Genomic DNA, 9,977 nt, shown 5'->3' with positions numbered 1-9,977 from the left:
CTAATGATGATATTCTGTAGTTGGAGTCACATTGATCATATCGGCGGTGCTAAAAAAAAGATATTTGTATGTGATGATTGCAAAAGAAAATTTGTACGCGATTTTTTGATTTGCTAATAAAATAAAACTCAACAATAATATAAAAGCACAGGGGAAATCAAAATGCTTTGAAATGTAATGACACGTGTAAATTAGAAATATACGCATCGTAGAGTTTAAATAAATGCTTTTTTTCAGAACATGCGACATGCTTTTTATGTTTTATATAATATTATATACATATATTGAATTTGAATCGAATTTAATTCACGTCCTACTGACGAAAAATTTTTGTAATAATTTTGTTGGTTTTTTGAGAATATTGAAAGTATCTTTCGCTTAATTTTGTGCCAATACACAAAAACACAAACAAGTGCATGTACCTCTAAATTCGAAATGTGCATACGACTAAATATTTAAGAGGCGAAAACACAAAATGAAATTACTAGACCAAACAGTTCATTAAAACTTCTCAGTTTCATATATGTATCATTATTTTTAAACACTAACTTTAAACACTCTACAATTATGGAATTATCTTGTTCTTTTATTGTTCATTATTTATATATTTAATTATATTACACACTTGATATAAATAATAAAACAATATAATATGTTTATAAATAAAAATTATTCCTATCTGCCGTTTAATATAAAAAAAATGCATGTAATAGCATTTTAAAAACAAATATCCTATTCTTTTCTGAAAAATATAGCAAAAAATGCACACACATTCTGGCAAAGCATACAATACACGAAATATGACTAGTCGAGCTAATTATTAATTTTCTTTTTTCAATAAAATATTGTAAATATTTTACAAATTTTTTATTTCGTATTTCGTATGGAATTATAACAAGAAACATTGCCCGATTGGTCATATTTTATCAAGACAACTTTTATATGTCAATTATTAAGGATAGACATAACACAATATCACAAACACTTACAAGACATACATGGGTGCCCTAAGAATAATTTCTTGTAGTCGTCTTTACATTAGTTTGCTGTATAACATATATCAAATATTATATTATCAACTCATGTTATGAAAAAAAAAAAAAAATGAAATATGTGTCTCTGTGTTGATCTAACTTGAGAGATTGTTTATTATGTAAATCACAAGTGATTATATTGGATTGAAATTGAATGTTAAATTGTGCATGTTTAATATTGCACAAAATTTAAATACATTTATGAATATTAGAGGTGTTAACATATAATATATCTTGTTGTTAGTTTTTTTATGACCATGTTCAGTAATTTGTGTAGATGTTCCTTCACCACATAAAGGACGTTATTAAATCGGATGTCTTATATGTTGTTTTTAGAGATTGTAGATGGACAAATAAAAGGGATATAATATATAAATATATTTATTTACCTCTTGGAACATTTAATATGTATAATGAGTAATCCTATGCCCAGCAATAAGCACAAACTCCCTACAACAATGTAAGCAATGCCAAGGAAAGGATTCTTTCCTCCCAAAAGTGAAGTTGTGCTTAAAATCATCTTTTTCTTCCCATAAAAAGAGGATACTGAAAATGCTGAAAAAAATATTCAAAACATTATCTAATTTCTCTCATATTTAAATAAAATATATATGATAGACATCTTCAATTCTTTATTTTACAATTTCCAAGCAGCTGTATTTTTTATTTCATTATTTTAATTACTAGATTATTTTTATGATTGAATTTGTTTACATTACTTACAATAAACAACTTTAAGAGTGTAGTTTCCTTGAACTAGACCGCTCTTAAAGCCATCTTGAGAATGATCAATCCTACGATAGAGTTTTCTGAAAGTGGGTAATGCGGCAGTTCTCATCCATACAATTAAATCCTCGTTTTGAAAACCATTGTTTTCTTCATTAGTGGGATCCAAATCCCAAATGTGTTTAGTCCAGTTCTTAGGCTTGGCGAAATTCTTGAATACTTCTTTTAAATTACCCTCTGGATTCCTGAATTTGATATTTTTATCGGATGGCCAAGCTATGCCAGTTCTTAATAATGGTACTTGCCCACCATGTTTTGCAGAATATAGTGTCAACTCATCACTAAAAAGTGAATTTGCAATGGCACCGCATGGAGCAATGGCCGTATCTTTGTCGTTCATTTTATCATAGGCAAATGGTTCACAATCACTCGAAACACTCTCATGCAACTGTCCTAACAGTTGATTGTCATCTCGAGATTTTACATATCTACGATGATTTTGATAGAAGTTTGTCAGGCCATAATACATATAAACTTTGCCAGCAAATTCTGAAGTTAGCTCAAAATTTATTTCACATGTGCATGAGCAATTATTACATTCTGCAATTACATCTGCACACTTCTTAGGCAATCCATCATCTCTAGTAATATTGGTGGAGTTGCAGTTAGTATAATCTATAATATGTTCTTTAACTTCATCAGAAAAATAAAGTAATCCTATGCCAACTGGTATAAATGCAACTCCTATCACAAAGAACGTTGGTAGAACTGTACCAGCTGTGAGTATTGGTTGCCAGGCTGGTAATCGCTGTTGCTTAAATGCACTATCTGCGTACAGTTAAATTAGATAACATGTATTATTAATATAAATATTTCAAAAAATATCAATAACATTTGTGATACATCAATTTTTTGTTTCTTTCTTTGATTGTTTTTTTACTGATATATATTATATATTATAGTGATAATTTTTTTTCTTAATAAGGGTAATAAGATTATTCAGAGCAAAGATCTTCTACAGATTCATTCTTACGTTATCTCTGTTAGATCTTTCATATTACTTTTGTAATTATACAGTTTAACACAATCATCTCAAAAATTACTTTTTATAACAAGAAACTTTTGTTTGATAAATGTTTATTGTCTTAACTATCAGCAATTTGTAAAATAATTATATATAGGATTATGTATTATAAATATTAGATGTGATATCGATTAATACCCGATATCTTTATGCAATTGATTCCCTTTCTAATTCTTGGCTTCAAAAATATACAAAGGTTAAATGAATTTTACTTAATTTTCGCAGAAATAATGAGATAATTAAATTTTAAAATTATTTACATGTTATTTGAATAATTCGGGAAAATGTGTAAAATTGTACTCAAAATTATCTCATCACAATCAATATCTATAAAATCTATAAAATTAATTCGATATTATCAATTGTCGAGAAAAAATGCATGATATCGTTGAAGATTTATTAGAAAAAAAGTTAATCAATCGTTAAGTTAGTAAGATAATTTGGTTTGTTTTCCGACTCTTTAATGATAATTGAAATGCTCACCCGATGGTTTTTTCGATTTAGGCACCGCATCAATTTCGCTGATGGACGTCATGATTTAGCAAAACGACAAACACTAAATAAATCTCGGTATTTTATAGCGATAACCTAGTACATACGTATCAAAATGACAGAAAAATTGAAAACACGTCACACGTCATTCACTGCGAAATTGAGAATCCATTAGTTAATGACCATTTTCATTGATCGAAAAGAAATAAAGGCTGATATACACGAATCTTAAAGTCTAGTCTCTCCGTACAATAAAAGAAACAGGAAATAGAGAACAGACAGAATAAGATCGGTATTCATAATTAATTCTTATATTTGAGATCGTCTTAAGCACAATCTTAAGATGTTATAAGCCAATCAGAGGACCGTATTAGCAACTCAAGACATTACTTTAGACGATCTTAAAATAAGAACCGACTATAAATATCGACCTAAGAATTTCAACCTATCAGAAACTGTGTATTCTATAATAATTTCTGATAGTTTGAAATTCTTATTTTCTATTCTCTGTTCCTTTTATTATACAGAGTTCCTAAGGGCAACTGAATAGGAGTACGGGCTGTGTTCCAAAGTTGACTGCTAGTACTGAAAATCTATAGTGCACGTAACGTAGACTGTAGCATTTTTAGTGCTGGTAAATTTGGAACATAGCCACGGTCAATGCGATGCTGCAAACGCTTTAAAGCATTTTTTAACTGATCAGTTTGTAAAATTCTTTCTTCTAATTGGTCCATCAAATGTTTCAAAGCACTTGTAGCGAGACTAGCCTAGAAATCATAGCCTAGAAAAGCTCACAGGAAGTGGCAAATTGCTTCACGTGACCCGTCTCTTCTGATTGGGCATGTGCACAGTATAAGTACATACTGTGGGTATCAAAAGATTTATTCACATGCTCCAACATGTTCTTGTCACAGTTCCTACTCACTTTAATAAGGGCATTGGAGTCAGTAAGGGCTATGAGGAGCATATTGGAGTACGCGACGCGAACAAACCTAAAGCTCCACAGGCATGGAAGAGATTGGAGAAAACTGGTCACGTAATCTATGTCCTGATTGGACGTGGGCATTCACGTAATGCAATTGTCACTCTCTGTGAGGTTTTTTTAATCTAGAAGCACGACCGCTCTTTAAGCGCTCAGAGCTTTTACTGGCATATTCTATTAGATCTAAAAATATAAATCAAACACGTACAAGAGTTCACTGAGCGCTCGGTGAATGATCGATTTTTGGATGTACCTTATTAATCTGTTTTTTGTTCCTGCACTAGAGCTATTCTAGAGCTCTCTTTCTCGCTTTAAACAAATATCTATAGCGAGTTGTTACATATAATAAATGTAGGTATTGGAAGAAACTCAAATTCGTAAATAACAATGTTCGTTTATTTATTCACATACAATATCTTATTGCAACAATGTAACTCGATTCGTATAAACGAACCGTTGAAGAACGAAGAAGAAAAGATATCTAAATGGGAAATTTAGTTATACTGTTCGTGAGAGCGCGCCATTTGATCATAGAGTGTAAACGAGTATAAAGGTTTGTTCGCCTCGCATGCTCCAACATGTTGTAATATGCTCCTATCATAGCTCTTTCTCATTCCAATGCGCTTGATAGAGTGAGTAGGAGCTGTGATAGGAGCATGTTGGAGCATGTTTGGAACTTGCGACGCGAACAAACCTTAAGGTATGATTGAAGTATCATATAACTAAAAGAAAGAGTGTGAGAATGTTGTGTGTGTGTGTGTGTGTGTGTGTGTGTGTGTGTGTGTGTGTGTGTGCGCGTGACGTGCTTCACAAAACGTATATCTACCTGTCTTTAAGTTCCAAAAGTTACACTAGTTCAGCTCATAGAAAACAAACTTTATGATTATCGATTTCTAACTTCCTGAACGTACTTTTGTTTTTTCCACAGTTTTGATTGAGAGCCGAGGATCGCTCATCACTGAGTAGGAAGGAAAGTAAGGATTATTCATTTCTCCCGACCATTGAAGGATGATTGATTAGTACGGACTCATTAAATTTCTTGATACACATTTTTTCAACATGTTAAAGCATAAATTACCGAAACATTGGATTATTGTCAACTCTAAAAGTCATCCGAACAGAGTATATTACTTCAATGTGAAAACGAATCAATCTTCGTGGATTGAACCATCATTGGATGACATCAGGGTATTTTTCTCTTCAGAAGTTATTTTCCTGCTGTGATCTATTGTGTACATGCTTAAGATGCTTTTTTATGCTGGTGCTTGAAAATTAGGAAGTTTATTTTTGAATTTATATTGCATACAAAAATCTATGATTTTCATAATAATATATATTCTATAGAATTTTCGTATGCGATATTTTTCAGGAATGAAATCCTAAACACTGGCCTAGTTTACACTGTATGTTTAGGCTGCTACTTGTACAATCGATATCTTTGTTTAATCTTATAAATTAAACAAGAATATCTATCATATAAGTAGTGGCCTAATTAGATGTAAACTAAGCATCAAATTGAGATCATGCAGCATCTCATGAAATGGTATCATCAAATTTCTTTTTTAAATGTCATTTTAATTTTTAAAAGGTCTTTTAATTCTGTAAAACTTTTATTCTATAGACTTCTTCAATAACTAAACATCAAGAAGAAGAACATTGCAATATAATGACATCTAAATATAATGCTAAGAAAAAGGAAATATCTAATCAAGATGCATGTGATAAAATTATTGAGACTCCGCAAATGAAGGCTGTTAAAGAAAAAGCATTGCAAAGATTAAATACCAAAAATAAATCTCCCTTGTTGCCACAAGCTTCATGTACAAAGATAGTGGGAAATAAGACAAATATTTCTCTAAAAAATTTTCCTTCAAAGTTAAAGGATGATAAATCGGTGACTTCTCGAGCTAAAAATAATAATGAAGGAATACAAGTACCGCTTCGTGGAAAATTCGAGCAGAGAAGTTCAAACACATTTAGTCTAAATAAACCATTAAGAAAAGATGCTATGGTTAAAAAACAAAATCAGAATACTGCATATCAGAAGTTGATAAAAACATTGGAGAAAAGAAATGAAAATATAGGACACCAAGAAATTATTATTCGAAATGCATGTGATATTGAGCAACATAATAAGAATCAAAATGTTCAGAAATCATGTAACCAAAATTCAAGTAAATGCAATTGTATAAATGTTATTATTATGTCACCATTATAAAGAAATAAAATTAACTTTGTGTTTAGGAAAAAAAGGGGGAAAATCGTTTTTAAAGAAAAACTTGGCACAAGAACGTATGCAAAGACTAAGAACAAATTTGAATGTTGATAAGGAAAAAATTAAGGAAATGTGTGATGTTGATTTAATTACCAAGAAGTCTCCTCAAAAACTGAGCAGAAGTTCATCTAATTCCAGTAGGTATATAACATAAAATATATTTTTTATATTTTATGCTTTAGTATTTATTAGTAGAGATTCAATATTTGTTTTTATACTTTTATATTATTTTATGTTTATAGACAGCTTAGGATCAAATGTTTATAAAAATGTTGACGTACGACTTAAGAGGTTACATAACAGACTCTTAAAAGATGCAATATGCGAAAGAAATATTAATACATTAAAAGATGATAATTCACAAACTCAACAAAATAATCAAACAAAAAAATCAAATAAGATTGAAAATACAACAAAAGATAAATTGATAGAACGAGGCGAGCAAGAAGTTTTATATGAAGAAATGGATTGGGAACCAATGAAAGATGAAGAAATTGCTCTTCAGGTATGATCAATATAATTGAAACAATCATAATTTATATGAATATATTTCACCAGTGTGATTATATATCTTGTTCAATATTGACAATTTTGTTTTTGTTTTATATAGAAGTTACTATAAAAAAATATTGTTTTTATTAAATTTTATATTTTCATACTTTTTCTTAGTATAGGTGGAAGTTGTCAGAACACAACTTTGTAGAGAAAATCGTATAGATGAAACAAATTGTGTATCAGAAAATGCTGCAGAGTTGACGCAATCTAATAATACAGAATCACACGGCAAAGGTCCACTCTACATTGTTATTGATACAAATGTATTTTTGTCAAATCTTGAAATTGTTGAAGAAGCGAAAGATGCAGTATTTAAGAATTACCCACGTCCTATTATTGTAATTCCATGGACTGTGATATGTGTAAGTATAGTCAAAATTCTATCACATCTTTTTAAAAATTTCAACATACACATTTTTTCTAAATAATTTTTACAACAGGAATTAGATTACTTTAAGGGTAATGGAACTAATAATGAATTATCGATAAAAGCCAGGAAAGCTATATCTTTCATCCACAAGCAGTTTTCCTCTAAACATCCACGTGTCATAGGACAAACACGAGAACAAGCAGCGAAAAATAAAGAAGATTTTTCTCTTAATTGTCCAGACGATGAGATTCTTCAGTGTTGCTTACAAATCTCTCAATTACAAAAATCAGCGGCATGTTATCTTCCTGTCATGTTATTTAATGTTTATACATAATATGTTTATACATAAAAGAATAACAATGCTATATATATTTTTATTTTGTAGGTCTTATTATCTTATGACAAAAATCTCTGTACTAAGGCGATGATATATAATATATTAGCATTGGGGCGTCATGATCCACTTGAAAAAATAGATGATCTTGATATGGATGCAGTAGTCAACCGTTTGAATGATGATCCTGATGAAAGATCTATTTTCATGGAAGAATCACATTTGACGGATGATATTTTTGAGAATACAAAATTAATCATGAGAAATTTTTTGTCAACGGTATGCATCTTATATTGGATCATGAACTAATTTTTACGCCTATGTATCTCAAATATATAAAATCAATATTTTTATTTCAGATTATTGCAAAACAAATGTCAGAAATTTATGGAGAAGCGTGGCATGTATATGTCATTATAAAGCCACCATGGACTACAGTAACTGCATTAAAGTGTGCTATAAAGCACTGGATTGCCGCTATTAACGAATCGTTCCAAAGACGTGATGTTGAACGTCTTTTCAAGGAATTACTCGATTCTTTTGAACATACGCCAGGTATATTTATACACATATAATCTATTAAAAAACTACATTTTGCAAACTGAACATTTAATCTTGATATTTCAGTTGGTGGTCGAAAATTGCGAGATATGGAATATATTATAGAAAAGTGCAGTGATTTAGTACAAATGGTTAACGCAGATAAGCACTATGATCTCTTGACAGAAACATTTAATGCTATTGCCGTAACATTTTTTTTTTATATTTGAATATATTTTATTATTTGATACAGAATTAAAAAAATTCATACTTTTAGGAACTCAAGAAAAAATGTAAAAAATATTTCGATAATATTGATCTGAAAAAATTACACGACAAAATAGGCATCGTGGAAAATTCCCAAGAACAAGAAACAAGAGCAGAAAAAGTATTTCATTGTTTCCAGCATATTTATACTTTCGCGCGTGACCTATGGTAAGAATCCTTCTACTTGTGTGTGTATGTGTGCATATAATATATATATATATATATATATATATGTATATATATATTATATATAGAGTATGTGATGATCATAATCGAATCTGTGACTCATTGATTACAAGTAAATCGTATTTATACGGATCACATGCATCATCATAATATATATGTACATATTATGAAAAAAAAAGTATTTACTAATCATTACATTTAAATTATATATTGTGTTAATGCAAATGTAATATATATTGAGAATACTGTTATTTCTTTTTTTTATAATTATTTTTATTCCAGTGGTTTGGCATGCAGTAATGCAGGAATGGCATATTCCTTTACCTTCGATTCTGCAAATCCATCATTATCACAAGCATGCGTACAAAGTCTGCAATCAGAAATTACTAGAAAAGTAATTGATCTAACACAAAATCTAAATAAGTAAGTTATTTTTTAATAGTGTCGATCTATTTTTACTGATAATATGTAATTTCGATAATATGTGATTTTATATAATATATTTATATTATATTACATATATTTATGTATCTTTTTTTGTAATCAGATTACTGATGCAAGCTGAAAATTCTATAACACATCAGACATTGCTTAGCTTACAGTATGATTTAAATACATTTTTGCCTGACACAAGAGATAGAACAACATTTGATGTAACACCTTTGGATATATATTGTTGTGTCAAGTTAAAAGAAGAAGTATTAAAGACTGGTTTAAGACAGCTACAAGAATTAACTTCGCATTTTTGTGCATTAGCTGCTCATACGTAGTTGTATGTATTTTGTAATTTACTATTTTTAATTATGTTTGTTATTTATTATTTTTAATTATATTTAAACGAAATATTACTATATATTATAAATTACTATAAAAATATTATTATAAAAATAAAATTTTTATGAGGGTGACTGTGATATCAATAGTATCAATGAAAATTATTGCAACTTTACTTTTAGGTTTAAAATTTTAGAATTATTTTTCTCTTGTTGATTGTATTGCATATACGAGAAGTGTATTATTTGAGGAAAAGTTTTTGTTGTACCTATGTGTGTATGCATATATTAATAAATTTAATATAAGTAAATCTTCTGAAAATGTATCGTTTGCATACTTGTAATACTTTATATATATA

General features: G+C 29.4%; 2 protein-coding genes across 2 annotated transcripts in view; one reads left to right on the top strand and one right to left on the bottom strand.

The window, feature by feature from the left end:
- Window positions 1–3,379, bottom strand: LOC105624215 (cell cycle control protein 50A). Its single transcript, XM_012205574.1, has 4 exons — window positions 3,328–3,379; window positions 1,758–2,588; window positions 1,424–1,589; window positions 1–49 (listed from the first exon to the last, which is right to left on the bottom strand). Exons 1-4 carry the CDS (start codon window positions 3,377–3,379, stop codon window positions 1–3), a joined length of 1,098 nt encoding a protein of 365 aa, XP_012060964.1.
- Window positions 3,380–5,242: 1,863 nt separating this feature from the next.
- LOC105624164 (transcriptional protein SWT1) overlaps window positions 5,243–9,977 on the top strand; it is a 5,407-nt gene continuing 672 nt past the window's right edge. Inside the window, exons 1-12 of the mRNA XM_012205524.1 lie at window positions 5,243–5,506; window positions 5,940–6,492; window positions 6,563–6,730; window positions 6,836–7,098; window positions 7,268–7,510; window positions 7,589–7,810; window positions 7,904–8,131; window positions 8,212–8,407; window positions 8,480–8,598; window positions 8,670–8,827; window positions 9,128–9,268; window positions 9,393–9,617. Of these exons, the coding sequence (XP_012060914.1) occupies window positions 5,378–5,506; window positions 5,940–6,492; window positions 6,563–6,730; window positions 6,836–7,098; window positions 7,268–7,510; window positions 7,589–7,810; window positions 7,904–8,131; window positions 8,212–8,407; window positions 8,480–8,598; window positions 8,670–8,827; window positions 9,128–9,268; window positions 9,393–9,615 (2,643 nt within the window). The 5' untranslated portion in view covers window positions 5,243–5,377 and the 3' untranslated portion in view covers window positions 9,616–9,617. The remainder of the gene's footprint in view (window positions 5,507–5,939; window positions 6,493–6,562; window positions 6,731–6,835; window positions 7,099–7,267; window positions 7,511–7,588; window positions 7,811–7,903; window positions 8,132–8,211; window positions 8,408–8,479; window positions 8,599–8,669; window positions 8,828–9,127; window positions 9,269–9,392; window positions 9,618–9,977) is intronic.

This window comes from Atta cephalotes, assembly GCF_000143395.1.
Source record: "Atta cephalotes unplaced genomic scaffold scaffold00074, whole genome shotgun sequence".
Taxonomy (NCBI): domain Eukaryota; kingdom Metazoa; phylum Arthropoda; class Insecta; order Hymenoptera; family Formicidae; genus Atta; species Atta cephalotes.
This window is presented reverse-complemented; position numbering and strand designations above follow the sequence as displayed.